At 37.6% G+C, this 18,989-nt stretch overlaps 1 protein-coding gene across 2 annotated transcripts in view; it reads left to right on the top strand.

Annotated features, from left to right (window-relative positions):
- Positions 1–18,989, top strand: part of LOC118724004 (guanylate-binding protein 7) — a 290,363-nt gene that overhangs the window by 188,863 nt on the left and 82,511 nt on the right. The window contains exons 1-3 of one of the 2 annotated variants that reach the window (XM_045584365.1): positions 9,726–9,751; positions 14,274–14,469; positions 17,445–17,572. In XM_045584365.1, the coding sequence (XP_045440321.1) occupies positions 14,280–14,469; positions 17,445–17,572 (318 nt within the window). In that variant the 5' untranslated portion in view covers positions 9,726–9,751; positions 14,274–14,279. Of the gene's footprint in view, positions 1–9,725; positions 9,752–14,273; positions 14,470–17,444; positions 17,573–18,989 lie in introns of those variants that run through there. The other variant, XM_045584366.1, reaches the window with a different exon arrangement.

Genomic DNA, 18,989 nt, shown 5'->3' on the forward strand with positions numbered 1-18,989 from the left:
TTTTGTAATTAATGACCCTGATCAGAAAGCATAATAAAATTTTTCTTATCCCTGAGAAGAAATGGTTACAGCTAGAAGAGGCACATGAATTAAATTCCCAAGGTGTCAGGGAGCCTGGAGCTCCAGCTTTTTGGGTGTTTATATTACAAAAAAGATGAAGCCCAGATAGTGAGTTGTAAAGCTGACAGTAGTTTTATTTAGTCCCTGGAGAGTTTTGTTTATATTCAGAAGTTTAGAAAAAGGACACTGGCTCATTGTTTCCAAAGAAACATTACATTACATTATACACAATTCACAGGAAGATTCAGTTGTTTCTGGAATTGTTTTTTGGGTTGCCTGAAATAAACAATAGACTTTATTGGCCAGAAGAAGCAGCTGATTTCTCGGTATTAACCCTATTTCAAAGCAGCCCTGCCTTACTTCCTCTTTCAGACTCATATTAACAGGATATGAAGTTAGAAATTTTGTCTTGAAATAGACAACAGAATTTTACTTTTATGAAGTAGATGGGGATAAACTATAGACCTTATCATTAACAAAGTATTAATCAGACTAAGTTGAGGATGGTAAGAAGAGAGACAGGAAGAATGGGTGCACCCATGCCCAATTTTTTTTCCTTCAGATTAGAGTTTACAATAGCCCTGAACTCTGTCCACACACTGACTGGTTATTTTAGGATCTGAGACTATTTTCCTAGAAGTGTGGGTGATTTTGGACTAGGCTTTAAATTTTCCAGTTATTTTCACAAAGGTCTCCAAATACCACCAACTGACCATGGTATGGAAGAAGAGGCATGCAGGGCAAACTCTTTTGCTTTTCTTTGTATTGGGGAGAACCCATTTATAATTATAGGCCCAACTGCCCTATTTATTAAAGACATCTCTCAGAAATTAAACCTTTTAAAATATATGTGTTATATAAGAACAGAAAATTGCTTAAGATCAAATGCATACAGTAGCTGAAATATCACAAAATGAGAAAAACCTTGATTAGATAAAATATTAACATTTGGAATTATCAGTTTTGTTAACTTAAGCCATTTTGCTAGGTGTACACTATAATATCAGAATGATGTTAATTAGCATTTATTTTGTAATTTATATTAGCCCTTTTCTAATGTTTATGGCCATTTGAATATTGTCTTTTTGAAGTGCCGAAATCCTCACCCATCTTTTTCTACTGAGTATTCTGTCTTTGTAGAACTTATTTAAATATTTTCTATATGGGTCATTTGTTATTTATATGTAGCTTCTTACATATGTGGCTTGCCCTTTTCCCTGTATTAATGGTGTCTTTTGATAAAATATCTTAATTTTAATATAGTCAAATTTGTCACTTTACAATTGTGTTTAGTACATTTTGTCCTACAAATCTTTCCCTGCCTTCAAATATTTGAAAATATGCGTCCATATTATTTTCTAAAGGATTTTATATTTAATTCTACAATCCTTCGGGAATTGTATTTATGTATGGTAGGAGTCATTTTCTTGTGTTTTTTTTTTTCCTGTGGATATCTGATTGGCCCAGGGCCATTTATTTAAAAGATCATCATTTCTGTCTATAACAATTTTGAGTGAACCCTGGCTGGCACACCAGCTCCTGGATTTGTGAATGATGCTGGATAATATTTTAAAGGGGGCACCAACATAGATTTAGCATTACAATTTGTTTAGTTCATACTTAACTTTTGTTTCCACTGATTCCAATCCTCCCATTTAGGAATTTATTGGTATTTGTAACTCTTTCTTCAACTAAATAGTATATTCCATTGAAAATAAAGATAATTTTATTCATATTTATACTATGTTGAAATTTACTTGTACCTATATTTCCAGATGGAAACTCAGAGATGGAGAATAGAATGAAGAACAGATAAAGGAATAAATGTTTATAAAATATACATTTACAAAAACATTCACCGTTTAAAGCAATAATAATATTGTTCATTGAGTTTAAAATATCTAGAGAATTAAAAAGCAAGATAATGAGCAGAAACCTGTTTGGCTCAGTGGATAGAGCGTTGGCCTGTGGACTAGAGGGTCACGGGTTCGATTCAGGTCGGGGGCATGTGCCAATAGGGTGTGTGCAAGAGGCAGCTGATCGATGATTCTCTCATTGATGTTTCTAACTCTTTATCCCTCTCTCTTACTCTCTGTAAAAAAAATCAATAAAATATATATATTTTTTAAAAAAGCAAGATAATGAAACCAATTAAGTTGAGTAGAGGTTAAAATACGATCAAAGTATCTAAGATTTCGGCATTCTCTCAGAGGGGTATAAACATACCGAGTAATTTTGATGAGTCCAAATTATGAACAATGTAATGCCCAAACATAAAACACATAAGAACATATTATATTTAAATACAAAATTAGATTAAATACAACTATTGTAAATTTGCATAATCCAATATGGTGCCCACTAGCCATATTTGGCTGTTGAAGACTTGCAATAAGACTAGTCATGTTGAAATGTTCTGTAAGTGTGCAATATGCATCAGATTTCCCAGGCTTAGTAAAACAAAGTATAAATTGTCTCATTAATAGCTTTTTTTTGTATTGAATATATGCTGAAATAATATCCTGGAATTTACTGGGTTAAATACAATACATTGTTAGAATATATTTCACTAGTTTCTTTTTATTCTCTTAATGTGGTTACTTAAAATTTTATATTACATATGTGTCTTGTATTACATTTTTACTGGACAGAGCTGGTCAAAATGCTCCAGAAAATACCAGCATTGTTTGAGTGGATTAAAAGTTGAAACCAAATTCTATGGTGCAGTAAAATAAAGGAATAGAAAAAGATATATCACATAAATATCAATCAAAAGAAAGCTGGAGTTGCTATATTAATATCAGAAAATAAACTTTAAGGCCAATAGGATTAGTGGAGATAAGAAAAGTAATTTCATAATGATAGATGCTTCAATTTGCCTAAAATATATCAAGTATTTAAATTTGTGTTACATTTAAATTTAAATAGATGCTTACACCCCATAATAAGGCTACAAATTTATATATGGCAGAAATTGAGAAACAGAGGAGAAATCACAATCAAAGCTAGAGATTTTAAAATTGTCTCAGTAATTGTTAGAAAAGGCTAACAAAAATATAAAGCTAAAAAATTATGACCAACATTATTAACAAAACTGGCCTAATAAATATCCATAGGACACTGGATTTTACAGGATATATTCTTTTTATTATTATTAATACTAGAGGCCAAGGGCATGAAATTCATGGATAGCAAGGTATGTATCCCTCAGCCCAGCCTGTACCCTCTCACAATCCAGGACTGCTGGCTCCCAACTGCTCTCATCCCTGCCTGCCAGATTGCCCCTAACTGCTTCTGCCTGCCAGCCTGATCACCCCCTAACCACTTCCCTTCCAGCCTGATCAATGCCTAACTGTTCCCCTGCTGGCCTGAGTGCCCCTAACTGCCCTCTTCTGCTGGCCTGGTCAACCCCAACTGCCCTCCCTTGATGGCCTGGTAACCCCTAACTGCCCTCCTCAACTGGTCTGGTCTGCCCAACTGCCCTCCCCTGCAGGCCTGGTTCCCCCCAAATGCCCTCCTCTGCAGGACTAGTACCCCACAACTGCCCTCCCCTGCAGGCCTGGTTGCCCCCAACTATCTTCCCTTGCAGGCCTGGTCCCTCCCAACTGCCCTCCCCTGCTGGCCTGGTCTCCCCTAACTGCCCTTCTCTGCTGGCCTGATAACCCATAACTGCTCTCCCCTGCAGGCCATCTTGTGGCAGCCTTCTTGTGTCCACACAGGGGCAGCCATCTTTGACCACTTGGTGGCAGCCATCTTGTGTGTTGAAGTGACAATCAATTTGCATATTACTCTTTTATTAGATAGGATTTTTCAAATTCTAAATCTTTATTGTAAAAAGTATTGCATATGTTCCCTCTTTTTCCCATTGACCTCTCCTGGCCCACCCTGCCCTCCATCCCAGGTCTTCACCAACCTATTGTCTATGTCCATGGGTTATGCACATATGCATGAGTTCATTGGTTGATCCCTTTTCCCTCCACCAATTCACCCTCCCATGCTCCCTCTGAGGCTTGACAATCTGTTCGATGCGTCTATGTCTCTGGGTCTGTTTTTGTTCATCAGTTTATGTTGTTCATTAGATCTCATGTATGAGTGAGATACTTATCTTTCTCAGATTGGTTTAGTTCAATTAGCATAATGCCCTTCAGGTCCATTTGCTGAGAGAACCAATTCCAGCATGTAATAATTACAAGGGTTCCGTCAAAAGGTTGATGAGACTTGGGGGGCTCAACAAGTGTGAGCCACATATGTAGTTTACCTGTTGAAAATGGCACTTCCCCCAAACCTGAATAGGATTGTTAACTGCCAGACAGCTCAGGGCATTTTACTGCCTCCTGTTGGCCAAACACCTGAACAGCTGTAGGCTATTCCCCAAACTGATAATGCTTCTGTATATCTTTTGATAACTTACCCTTTGAAGTGTATATTTCCACCTTGCCTTGGCACAAATTGTGTTATAATAAAAGCACAGGGTCCTAGACAAAGAAGAGTCTTTAGCTCCCTTTAGCTGAAGCTCCTCTGACTCCCAATGCCTTTCAAAATTATCTTTCATCTCTGGACTCTTTAATCATCTATGTGCACCCTCTTTTTTCAGAATGCAGAACCCTTTGTACGGCTGGGATAAGAACCCTGACATCCATCCATGCTGTTGCAAATAATAAGAGTTCTTTCTTTTTTATAGCTACATAATATTCTATTGTACATATGTACCACAGTTTTTTGTTTTTTATTTGTTTTTTATTTTTTTATTTTATTTTATTTTTTTATTTCAAAAGACAATGTATTTTTCTTCTTAAAAGATTTGGGGCAGATCATTTTACGAGTAAATTCTACCAAACACCTAAGAAAAAAATTAAGACAAATTCTTCACAAACTCTTAAAAACAAACAAACAAAAAACAGAAGGAGGGAGAACACTTTACATTTCAGTCTGTGAGGCCGATATTACCCTCAAGGAAAAAAAATCTTGGTCATGCTTCCTGGTGTGGTGATGGTGTACCACAGTTTTTTAATCCACTCATCTGTGGATGGGCACTTAGCTGTTTCCAAATCTTAGCTGTTTTCTCTGACCAGGTAAAATAATGTTAGAAATCAGGCATTTAGAAAAACCTACCATAAATATAAAATTTAAGAAATATGTGTCTAAATAGCTCAAATAGAAATTACTATAGAAATAAAAAATCTTTTGAACTAAATTAAAATAAAAATACATTTGAGCTCTACTTGGTTTGGCTCAATCAATACAGTGTCTGCCTGTGGACTAATTCTAGTCAAGGGCACATGCAGAGGTTGTTAGCTAGATCCCCAGTAGGGGGTGTGCAGGAGGCAGCCAATTAATGATTCTCATCATTGATATTTCTATCTCTCTCTCTCTCCCTTCTCTCTTCCTCTCTGAAATCAATAATATATATACATATACATATATACATACATACATATATATACACAATAATATATATACAATAATATATATATACAATAATATATATATATATATTAAATTCTGCATTTGAAATGTGCAGGATTAATTTAAAACAATATTTATAAAAAAGTGTAGAATGATAAATGCATATGTTACAAAAGAAGATAAAATTAATATGACAAATAACCATCTTTCTCTCTCTTTCTCTGGACAGTGCAGAGTAGAAAAATAAGTGGTTTTAATCAAACAGATTTAATGTTTTAATCCCATTTAACTAATTGCTAGCTTTGTACACAGACAAAGTGGCTTTACATAGTCATATTTCTTAATTTCATGTGGAAAATGTTTGGAATTGTGTGAGTTCAGTCTCTACTTTCTCTTTCAGAAACATGAATGCCTTCTCAAGGAGGGATTCCAGGAACAGAGCAGGAAAGTTCAAAATAAGCTGAGATATATCCAGATGAGAATCAGAGAATGATTGTCAATGTGTAACATACTCTAAAAATCCCAAGAACATAACTTCCTAATCAGCTCCCCTCCCCTCCACTAGGAACACTTTAATTAGCAATGTCAGAAAGTTAAGCAATTGCCATGAAACTAAAATTAAAATCATGATGCTTGCAATTCTGTTGAGCCATAAAGTTTACATAGATGAAATAAACCAAAAAGGCAATGTTTTTCCCTACAGAGTGATTCAATTCCTGCTGAATTATAGTAATAATGATTACTATGATTCTTACCTGGATTATTTATTTAAAAGCATGGTTACCGAATCTAGAAACACTTGAGATTGTATGATGGGATGCATTTTACAATGAGGAGATTATCAGGTGGTCTGTTCTGAGTAGACTTGCTCTTCCTCACATATGTCACCCTTCTAAGACATCCTAAGCCCCATACTATTGCTTAAGAGTTTCCTCTAGTCTTGGGATAGAGTGGAAGTGTTGTGAACCTAGGGCAGAGTTGATGGAAGTGAATAAAACCATGGAACACAGTAGATCATCACTCCTACCAAGTGGTCATTGGCTCAAGGTGGAACAGGAATGAATATTTTATACTACTCTGAAAAACCATGAAATGGAATTAAAATAAAATGTGCTAATAAACTAATGAAATGAACTCACACACTGACAGTTTGTGTATAAGGATATCACAGGCATCAGCAGTTTTAATTTCTGCTTCTACAAGAAAAGGCCTTGACTAAGGACAAAATAAATAAATGGAACCACATCAAAATAAAAAGTTCTGGACAGCAAAAGAAACCATCAACAAAACAAGACAGCCCACTGCATGAGTGGCCAGATTATTATGATCTCTGAATTCATAATAATTAAATAATATATATATATTAGAGGCCTAGTGCATGAATTCATGCATGGGTGGGGTCCAGCCAGCCTGGCCAGAGCCGGGGGGGGAGGGGGCGGGGGGGGGCACATGGGCTGTTGGCCGACCTGCCTGCTGGTAGAACTCCTGGTTGAGGGGACAATTTACATATTAGCCTTTTATTATATAGGATATATACTGAGTGGCCAGATTATTATGCATTCAGAGATCATAATAACCTGGCCACTCAATGTATTAGCCAATGCTATGTCAGATACGGGTTCAATCTCCAACATTTACAGGGAACTCATACAACATTAAAAGAGGTAGATAAATGATCAAATAAAAAAATGGGCAAAGGACCGAAATAGACACTTTTTCAAAGAGGACATACAGAAGGTTGAGATACATGTGAAAACATGCTCAAAGTCACTAATTATCAGAGAGATGCAAATGAAAACATCTCAATGTGGTAACATCTCACACCTATCAGAATGGCTATCATCAACTAATCAACAAAGGACAAATGCTGTCAAGGTTGCAGAAAAAAAGGTACCCTATGCACTCCTGGTGGGAATGCAGACTGGTGCAGCCACTGTGGAAAACAGTATGGAGTTTTTTCCAAAAGTTAAAAATGGAATTCCCATTTGTCCCAGTAATCCCACTTCTAGGACTGTATCCCAAGAAACCAGAAATACCAATCAGAAAGGATATATGCACCTCTGTGTGAATAACAGCACAATTTACAAAAGCTAAGATTGGGAAACAGCCTAAGTGCCCATCAGCAGATGAGTGGATTAAAAAGCCGTGGTACATCTACACAATGGAATACTATTCTACTGTAAAAAAGAAGGAACTTTTACCATTTGCAACAGCATGCATGGAACTGGAGAGCATCATGCTAAGTGAAATAAGCCAGTCAGAGAAAGATAAATATCACATGATCTCACTCATATGTGGGATATAATGATCAATATAATTTGATGAACAAGAATAGATCCAGAGACAAATGGCAGGGGAGGGAGGGGGGTTAGAGAGCAACCAAAGGACTTGTATGCATGCATATTAGCATAACCAATGGACACAGACATTAGGGCGGTGAGAGTTTGCCCAGGGTGGGAATGACTGGGGTGGGGGAAGGGAGGTCAATTGGGGAAAAATGAGACATATGTAAGACTTTAAAAAAATGCAGAAAACAGAAACAAAAGGATATCAGAAAATAGAGGGAGGGGGGAAAAGACAATATGCAGGCTCAAGTAAGGTAAATATTGACCTTTGTCTGGGAAGATACCAGCCAGGAAGATGACTACCCACCATAAACTGCTTTTAGTTTTAGAAGTTTTAATTTTGATTAACCTTTGTGGTTACTTTAGGTCTCTGAGTTTGCAAGGCAGTCATGCAAGGCCTTCCCTGAGCTAGTCAGGTTAGCATGTCACCCATTTTCTCCCACATAGAGTTCAATACAATGGATTGCAGTTTTTAGAAGTGAATTAAAATATTCCTGATATATAACTAAAATGTATATGCCAGCATTCTGACACACACTTAAATTCAAATGTAGTAGAGTAGCTTAACAGAAGTAGGAAACAAACTGATGAGAGAAAATGTTGGCAATATTTTTTTTTCAGCTTTATAAAAATATTGGTTATGTGTTTTGACTCATTTTAAATATTGATTTTTTTACTTCATATTTTTTAATTATTTGATTTTAAAAATGCCATCATATTCTTTTTAATACTCCCCATCCCCACCAAATCTGGATACCCTAGTAGAAGAAAAGAAAAAAAACACCTGCAAGTTTATGCAACAAAATATTTATAAATATGTCCGGACTATAAAAGTAGGCATTTTATATACACATACACAAACATGCTAGAATTTATATTGATAATGAAAAAAATCACTGTTGAAGGCAAAACAATTTTTGAAAAAGCAAAGAGAAAAGAATTAAACAAGATTTAAAAAATGAAATAAAAATAAGCAAACCACTTTTCTCTCTGAAAGGTGGGGAGGGAGCTGGAGGGATTGGTCAAAGAAGAAAAAGAATGAAAGAGAACTCATGGCCATGGACAAGAGAGTGATGATTGGGGGAGGAGGGGGAGAGAATAGGGGGTGGAAATGGAGAGGGATGGGTGGAGGTGGAAGAGATCATAGAGGTGATAAATAGTGATGGAAAAGAAAAGAGAAAAAAGAAAAAGAAATGGAAAAAAAATGTCTGTGAAAGACAGGCTGTAGACCTCAGGCAGCCTGCTATTACTGGTTCACATTGGACCTGGGCTCTGTGTTCATTGTGGGGTCAGGGGAAGGAACACAGAGGAAGTGAGGGGAGGGATCAGCCTAGGAATCCCAAGCCCCTTATAAAAACCAATGCTTCCCTCCACCAGGACCAGTTTCTTGCCTTGGGGGTGAGAGTGGGGAGTGGCATGAAAACCCGAACAGTAGAATTACCAGAAAGAGAAGTGTCCTTTCCGGGAAGAGGTCAATGGGCAGGGGGGGGGGGGGGGGGGGGGGGGGGGGGGAGACATGTGTAATACCTTAAACCTGTGGTCGACAAACTGCAGCTCACAAGCCACATGTGGCTCTTTGGCCTCCTGAGTGTGGCTCTTCCACAAAATACCACAGCCTGGACGAGTCTATTTTGAAGAAATGGCGTAAAAAAAAAGTTTAAGTTTAAAAATTTTGGCTCTCAAAAGAAATTTCAATCGTTGTACTGTTAATATTTGGCTCTGTTGACTAATGAGTTTGCCGACCACTGCTTTAAACAATAAAGAATGTAAATTTAAAACAAAACAAACTAAAAAAAACTAGAAACGGTGTTTCACTTCCCCACATCCTCACCACAAGCCTTTTGACTATAGTATCTCGCTGATGTTCACTTCTAAAAAGAACAGTCATTCAGACTGCAGCTGAGAACTTGTGTGCTGACTGCAGGCAGCAACCAAGCCTGGTGAGTTTGAGGTAATTTGTCTTCCAGCCACTTGTCCTTAAACAGCAACAAATGCAGAAGGCAAGGCTGGGCACTGGCAGGGGAAAGGCGGATGGCACAAGGCTTAGGTGGCATGGGGCCAGCAGGAGGTTTTGCTGTGGGCAGCTCAGGGACTCCATTTGGATGTGAGTAGCTGCCAGGCGGGAGAAGGCAGGCTTGCACAGTGTGTCCTGGATGCCGGCTCCCCTGGCACCGCCCAGGGCTGCAGGAGGATCCCAGCTAGGGAGGTGGAAGGGCATCTTGCCTCAGCTGCAGAAAGGGGCTGAAGTCCTCTCTGGGACCAAATCCTGACCGCCTCACGGAGTCAAAGCTACTGATACATAAGAAATGAATCAGAATAATCTGAGATGATTGTTTAGAAGACAGGGGTGGGATATTTTTAAATATCCTTTCAGATCTCTCCTGAAAAGGAAATTTTGGAAACCTATGATCATCAAATTCCATCTATTAGATTCTAATAGGATGATTTCATTCCAGTTTATTTGGAGTTAATGGCTTCTGGGTTTGGGTATCTCAGTACACTAGCATTTGAAAGTAATTTTTTTTTTTTGTAAACACAACTATTTCTATTCAAAAATATTAAATATTCAGTCCAAGAAATAAACTCTGCAATTCTGCCTGCTTATAACAAGGCAATAAAAGGCTCGTGATTTACCACGTAACTGCTCCCAATCACCTATTGAAAAGCAGAGAAATGTTACAGAGGACTACTGTTAAACAAATTCAAAAAATGTATTTAGATACATTTTTATATCTTGCAATTTGCAGCTTACTGAATATATTAGCACATTTCAACACATTGCCTAACTTGCTCATTGTTCAACACTACATTAATTCTGGAAAAGTCTGTTAGGCAGGGATTCTTACTTTATCACACAGATACGAAAATGGAGGCTCACGGAGGTAAGTTCTTTTTTCAAGGTCTCATTGATAGTAAGTGATTTGAAGCCTGGTAACGACTCCAGAATCTGTGCTCCGACAACCCAGGACAGCTCTGGGTTCCTTCCACAGGACTCACTTCCCCTCAGTGTCATCCTTCCCAGCTGGTACTGCTGCTCCTGTCCTGCCAGAGTTCTACTCATGGGATGTGTCCTCCAGGTGCTCACAACTGGATAAAGATGTCACTGTTCACCTTCATTTAGAACTTAACCTTATTGCCTTCTTAGACTAAGATGACCAGACATCCTGCTTTTGGTGGGACAGTCCCGATTTTTAACAATTTGTCCCGTGTCCCACGGCGTTTTTAAAAAGTCCCGATTTTTGGAAAGAATGCATGACAAGCTAGGGAATGGTGGGAGAACAGAAAGGGAATATACAGTTTTTGGTGGCCATGTGGCTATTTAGCCAGGATATGAGTTTTATATTGTTTTTGTTGATTTTATAATGTTAAACTTTAATAATAACAAATAATTGTTGAGAACTGATTATTGAGAACTGCTTATCAAAGTTCGCATTGTTGATCAGTTGTTAGAATTCGACCACCATTGTTTGGACCTAATGAACGATGGCATTTTTTGGGATTGGCAACGATGAAAACATTTTGTAACTGTTTCTCAAACGATACACATCGTACTGGGTGCTAGTAAGCTAGTTAAACAAGTGATGTCATTACAAATCAGCTATTCAGATAATTTAGGTAAGTAATTTATTTATTTATTTCATAAATACATAAATCTTCTTGAATTTAGCAGACAGTACTCATATTATTTATATTTTATAGTTGCGGCAAAAGTCTAGTGCCAGCCTTAAAAGTGACATGACTTACATTCCGGCAAATTCAGAAGAAAAGTAACACAAATTAGTATTGTTATTATTTAGAAAGAAATATATGATTAAAATTTAAATAATTTTTAAAATATAGTTACTTTATAACAATAAAATTAATTTAATTATAAACTAATTATAAAATATGTTCATGTAATTATGTACCTACTTACTGAGTTTTTAAGCAATATGTATATAATAATTTATAATATAATATGGACCAAATTTTCAATCAAGAACCACCCCCCTCCCCGCCCCTGCTCAATGGTGTCCCGCTTTATCAATGTTAAAATCTGGTCACCTTATCTTAGACTCAATTTTTAAACAATACTTACAAAGGATTCAGTATGCAACACATGATTTTAAGAGCATCATAAATTTTAACATATAGTTAATCTTCTTAATGATCTTAATGACCAATAGATTGTTATTTTTAAATATTTTAATATGTTTTATTGAATTATAGAGAAGAAGGGAGAGGGATAGACAGATAGAAACATTGATTAGAGAGAAACACTGATCAGCACCTGCACACCTTCTGGGGATCCAGCCTGCAACCCAGCCATGTGCTCTGATTGGGAATCAAACCTGTGAACTCTTGGTTCATGGGTCAATGTTCAACTACTGAGTGACACTGGCCAGGCTAAATTGTTATTTCTATTTATTTATTTATTTTTAAATTTAAATTTCTTATTGTTTAAAGTATTATATATGTCTCCTTTTCTACCCATTGACCTCTCCCTCGCTGCTCCCACCACCAGCACATGCCCTCACTCTCTACTGTCTGTATTCATTGTTTATGCTTATATACATGCCTATAAGTCCTTTCATTGATCTCTTAACTGCCTACTCCCCTCCGCTTCCTTTCCTGCTTCTATGTCTCTGAAACTATTTTTGTTTTTCAGTTTATGTTGTTAATTATATTCCACAAATGAATGAGATCATGGGATATTTATCTTTATGACTGGCTTATTTCACTTAGCATAATGCTTTCCATGTCATTCATGCTGTTGTGAATGGTAACAATTCTTTCTTTTTCACAGCATAATAGTATTCCATTGTGTAAATGTACCACCATTTTTTAATCCACTCATCTGCTGATGGGCACTCAGGCTGTTTCCATATTTTAGCTATTGTAAATTGTACTGCTATGGGCATAAAGGTGCATATAATCTTTCTGATTTCTTGGGATATATTTCCAGAAGTGGGATTACTGGGTCAAATGAAAATTCCATTTTTTTTTTTTTTTGGAGGAAACTCCATACTGTTTTCCACAGTGGCTGCACCAGTCTGCATTCCCACCAGCAGTGCAGGAGAACTGCTATTTCTCCACTTCCTTGCCAGCACTTGTTGTTTGTTGATGATAGCCATTCTGACATGTGTGAGATGGAACGTCATTGTTGTTTAGATTTGCATCTGTCTGATGAATAACTGACTTTGAGCATATTTTCATATGTCTCATGGCCTTTTATATGTCCTCTTTTGAAAAGTGTCTATGTAGGTCCTTTGCCCATTTTGATTGAATTGTTTATTTTCCTTTTGTTAAGTTTTATGAATGAGATGGTTATTTTTAGTGTTGCCATTTTATGGAAGAATAAACTGAGGCACAGAAAGTACTCTTTCCAATGCACACATCTAGAAAAGTGTGGGAGCACATAAATGTTGGTTAGGATTGTCTTTGAGAAAGTGAAGGGACAGTGAAAGCACTTTGCTTCCTGTCCCTAATTGCATGAAATGCCCACTGTGATGAAAACAGTAAAGTAGGACCTCTCCCAGCTATGGGGCTCTGGCAGCAATGGCTCACCCTAACATGCCCTGGTTACAGCCTCTCTTCCCTGTCAGATCACAAACAAAAAATATCCTTTTACTCTAGTTAAGTAAAAGAATTCCTGCATTCATAACTGTCCCTGTATCCTATAAAGGTCTGTATTGTAGTGTTTTAAGAGGGAGTCTCATTCTTTGTCTTCTTCTTCCTATCAAAGTCTCCCCTCCTCCAACTGCTACACCTCCCAAGATTCACTACATTTGTCCTCCTTATGGTCACAGAGCACATTTATTTATCTTTTGCTGAGAGGCCTATTCTGACCATCCTCTATTTAAATTCAGCCCCCGTGCTCTCTATCTCAGTTCTTGCTTACTTTCTCCTAAGTGCTTTCCATCATCTAATATACATATACCATGCATGCTGCTTATTTGCTTTCTGTATTGTCTGTCTCCTTCTACTAGAATAGAGCTCTACAAGGCAGGAATTGGTATCCATTTTCTTCACTACTTGATACCGAGCACTTAGACCAGTGCCTGGCTCATTGTAGATCTCAGAAAATATATGCAGTTAATTAGAAACCAAACCATTCTGGAAGTCCGTGGATCTTCTCTGGTCACTCCTCATCTCCTGAATATCCCATTCTACCTCTACTCACCTTCAACATGTTAATGTTTTCAAATCTCCATCATCAGTGTTTTGTTTTGCTCATTTTGTTTCTTTTATGCATCACATGGGGAGGGTTGTATTAGGGTTTATTTAAAGAGCAATATAATAATGTACATAAGGAATCTGTGCCAGGCCTTGACACACTAGGCTAAATACTTACCTTTTAGAAGCAGACAAAATGTGGGAGTCTGTTCAACACAGAGAAAGCTGACAAGCATGTGACTTGTGTAACCATTAGATATGATGTCTGGACCTTGTATTGTACTGAGTTGTTCCTCTGGGTTACAGCTCACCATGGCCGCTGAATTCAGCATGATGGACCCCATCTGTCTGGTAGAAAATCAGAATAATCAGCTGACAGTAAATCCAAAAGCACTGGAGATTCTAGACAAGATCTCTCAGCGTGTGGTGGTGGTGGCCATCATAGGTCTGTATCGGACAGGAAAATCCTACCTAATGAACCGCCTGGCAGGACAGAACCATGGTGAGTATTGTTCTGGGGCGGGGGCCATTTGTTTGGAGACAGGGGTAACACAGACTGAGCACACCTCCTTCAGGGTCAACTTTAAAAAAGAGACTAACTCGTTCCACTGACAAAAAGCTTTAACTGTCACTACCAAATAGATATCTTTTTAAAATATATATATATATTTTATCGATTTTTTACAGAGAGGAAGAGAGAGGGATAGAGAGTTACAAACATCAATGAGAGAGAGTCATTGATCAGCTGCTTCTTGCACGCCCCCTACTGGGGATGTGCCCGCAACCAAGATACATACCTTTGACCAGAATCAAGCCCGGGATCTTTCAGTCCACAGGCTGACGCTCTATCCACTGAGCCAAACTGGTTTTGGCCACTTTTCCTTTTAAAAATGGTTTTACAAGCTGTGTATGCATTTGTAAGAATAACTTAAATATTATATAAAGGGAAATCCATGCAGGTATTCTTTTGAGTCTTGCTCCTTTTGCTCAACAAAAAGCTTAAGTTTTACCTAGTTTGTGAAATGTATATATAATTTATTTATTTTCACTATTTTATAATATGCTGAAAGTGAGAAGATACCATCACTTATTTATCCATTTGTTGTTGATAAACAATGGTTTTGTTTCTAGTTTTTTACTTTTATGAATAAAGCTGACATGAATCTTCTTGTTCATATATCCTGGTGCACATGTGCGCAAATCCCAGAAATAAAATTGCTGGGTCATGGGGTATATATGTTGTCAGCCTTTCTAGACACTCTCAAACAGCTTCTCAAACTTTAAATGCAATGTATACTTTTATTAGCAGTAATTGAGAATTCTCCACATCCTCATAAAAATGTAGAAGACTTTTAAAATTTGGTTATCTGGTGATTGTATGGTTACATATTATTTGTTTCATTACAAATAAGTTTGATCTCACATATTAATTTTCTCTTTGCATTTTCTATTTCCTGAGATCATTTTTCTTTCCTATTGGGTTGCCTTTTTTTTGTTCTGACTGATTTTTAGAGTGATCTGCCTATGTTTTGTAACTCATTTCTCTCTCTGAAGACTACACACATTTCTATTTTAAATGTCTTCCTCTGTGTCTCATCAGCTCAGCATCACTTTGGATTAAACCTCAATAACTGAACTGCAATGATTAATATTATAGAAACATCTCTCATTGTCTGCTCACTGGGTCTCTTTCGGTCTCTTCTCTCCTTTCCTTCTTTCTCCCTTTCTCCTTTTTGCTTCACAATCTTTCCCATTTGCTTCCAATAAAACATTTTTTCTTCATCTTTCCTGTAGAGAAATTCTAGACCAGGAGAGAACATTTTTTCTTGCCTATCTTAAATTCATTAAAAGTTCTTTTTTGAGAACCCTAACAGAGAGATATAAGTTAAATTCTACTCAAGATAACATCAGGTGGTAACGAGGTTATGTTTCATTGCTGAGAAAGCCCCATGCCTCAGAATATTTTAACACACTTAGGTATAGTCAATAATATTGTAATAACTATGTATTGTGCCAGCTGGGTCTTTGAAATATCAGTAGGAACACTTTGCAAAGTATGTACTTGCCTAACCACTATGCTGCACAACTAAAACTAATACAAAATAATGTTGAAAGTAAACTGTAATCTTTAATACCTGAATTGTGATTTTAACACCCAACAGGAAAAAAAAGAAAAGAAAAAAGAAAGATTCATGCCCAGTCAAGGTCCAGGAGGAATACCAGGCCACTACAATATTCCCTTGTTGTTAACTTTCTTTGAGAGTTTTTAACTCATAACTGAGAATGATGATCTCCAATTACATCTACCTTTCCTCCCTGCGGCACTGGAAGTTCAGATTATTCTGTATTATTTAGCAAACAATCAAATACTATCACGATGTAGAAGAATGAAAACCACCTCAAGCTTTATACCTTCTCTGTAAAGACCTCAGAGGATTTCTGAGAAAGTCCCAAGCCTCAAAATTTGAGTGGCTTGAGCCAAGCTGAACTTACTTCTCCTACACATTCCATCATTTCCATTTCTAGTCACCATTGAATGCAAAATTGGCCTATGCTGGATGTTAAAAATGTTAAACTGTTGGGCAAGATATTTCACACGTTCTTGGATATACCTCTCACTTGTTCCCCACCTGTAGTTTTAAGACTTTTGAAAGAGGAGCAACCAAGTTTCAGAGGTGTGTTTTTTTGTTTTTTTTTGCCTTCACTTCCATTACATCCCCACCTGAGTCAGGGGAAAAACAAACAAACAAAAACACCTCATCATTTCATTGCAAAAGAGAGAAGAAATGAGAAACATATGGGAAGAAAAGGAAAGAAAAAAAATCCAATAACGCTGATTATCAATCCACATCCTGGCAGGACACACAAGAACCTCTCAAACGCTGACTAACGAGTGTTGTTTATTAGAGGGAACCATATAAGGTCATAATGATGTCACAGAAAACTAATAGGAGATGAGGAAGCACCCAGAGGGTGGCAATAGCAATGGCCAGGGAACTATAATCACTCCTATAGCCTGAACAGCCAAGCAGAAAGGGAAACCAGAATGTGGCAAAGACCAGCATTTTTGGATGGAGTGAAATGAAAGGGCTGTGACCCATCATAGAGTAACAGAGGCACTGGGACAGGATGGCTCACTACATAGTCTCATGATGGCACCTCCCACTGGTAGAACTCTACTAGAATCTGAAGGACAAGGGAGCTCTTCAGTGCCAAAAAAAAAAAAAAAAAAAAAGACTCTAAAGATCAATAGAGGTTACAGTAATTCTGAGATGTGACATAGCTTGAGCCATTGATAGCATGGAGTGAATAGGAAACACAGAGCGTTTCCTGAGAAGGTCCTGAACATGTATAAAGGTTGAATAGGCTGTCCTTGCTAAAACTGAAGCAACCTTCCTCCCAGCCTGGCATTTACATTCTATGGGCAGCCTGGACTATCTGCTGTTACTCTGTACACTTTCTCCTCTTCCTTTGCAGGTTTCCGTCTGGGCTCCACAGTGCGGTCTGAAACCAAGGGCATCTGGATGTGGTGTGTACCCCACCCCTCGAAGCCCAACCACACTCTGGTCCTTCTGGACACTGAGGGCCTGGGCGATGTGGAAAAGGTAAGGCAAAGAGGCCTCTTTGTTCTTGATACTCCACTTACATTTTAATTTGCAAACTTTACTCAACTTCTATGATGTATTTCTATCAATATAAACTACAAATCCACTTAAGAATAATGAGGTTAAATTTTGTTTCCTTGAAATTACTTTCTTGGAAACTCAATATTTTCCTTGTTAGATATATATCTTCTTATTTTTACACTTGGTTGAAAGTTACAAGGCAATAAATACTTATTGAGCATCTAAATTCTAAGGTTTTGTGTTAATTAGTACAGATCTGCATGATTGAGGAAAAGGCCCAAAGCCTAGTTGGGAGATATGAAATAAGCAATGTTATCAGAACAAGGATATAAGGAGTGACATATTTAAGCAGTCTTCAGGATAAGAAAAACAACCTGGAGGAAGCTATAACTATGGGATGAAGGCACTCTAGTAGTTAAGGTGCCTGAGGTTGATTGTCTTGAAGGTACAAAATATAAAAATGGGGTTTTATTAAAATAACATCCTAAACTATTTAATAAAAGGCTAATATGCAAATTGACCGAACTGCAGATAAATGGATGTCACTATTATGTGCAGATGCTCAACCCAAGAGTTGCCCCCTGGTGGTCAGTGCCCTCTCACACCAGGAGCCCTGCTCAGCCAGAGGCCTGAGCTAGGCTTATGGCTAGTGAGCACAGCAGAGGTGGCAGGATCCTCTCCCATCGCCTTGACAGTGCTAAGGATGTCAGCTTGCTGGCTTAAGCCCACAGGACGGGCCTAAGCCATCAGCCAGACATCCATGAGGGCTCCTGAACTGAAAGAGGGCTCAGGAAGAGCTGAGGGACACCCCGTGTGCCCGGATATTATGCACCTGACTTATAGTATTTAAATAATCTCCCAGACCACTGCAGCTACACCATACATATTGATTAAGGTTTTAGTACAAGTTTCTGGTTTATAGAGATTAATTCCTTCCTGAATTCTATAAATTCATGAGCTAGACTCACAAAAAACATAAATGAGATAGTTTTAGGTATTTTTCTTTGATGTGTTAGTTGCCGTCAATCTTGTGTCTTTATTTGTATTAACCAGAGTCTGAAGTGCAAGTAGGAGCAGTGTATCTTTGGCTTCCAGTACCCAAAAATGTGTAGGGGCAGGAATTTAGATATTCTGAATTTTAATATTAATTTTTCATTGAATTTATTGGGGTGACACTGGTTAGCAAATTTTTACAGGTTTCAGGTGCACAATTCTACAGCACATTATCTGTACACTATAGTGTATTTACCACCCAAAGTCAAGTCTCTATCCATCACCATTTATCCTCCCTATTCTCTCCCCCAATTTCTCCACTCTTCCCTGGCAACCACCACACTGTTGCCCTGTCCATGAAATCTTTCTTTTGTCTTTTTTTCTTTTTTCTCAATACCTCCAA

The sequence above is a fragment of the Pipistrellus kuhlii genome, unplaced genomic scaffold (assembly GCF_014108245.1).
Source record: "Pipistrellus kuhlii isolate mPipKuh1 unplaced genomic scaffold, mPipKuh1.p scaffold_m20_p_2, whole genome shotgun sequence".
Lineage (NCBI taxonomy): Eukaryota > Metazoa > Chordata > Mammalia > Chiroptera > Vespertilionidae > Pipistrellus > Pipistrellus kuhlii.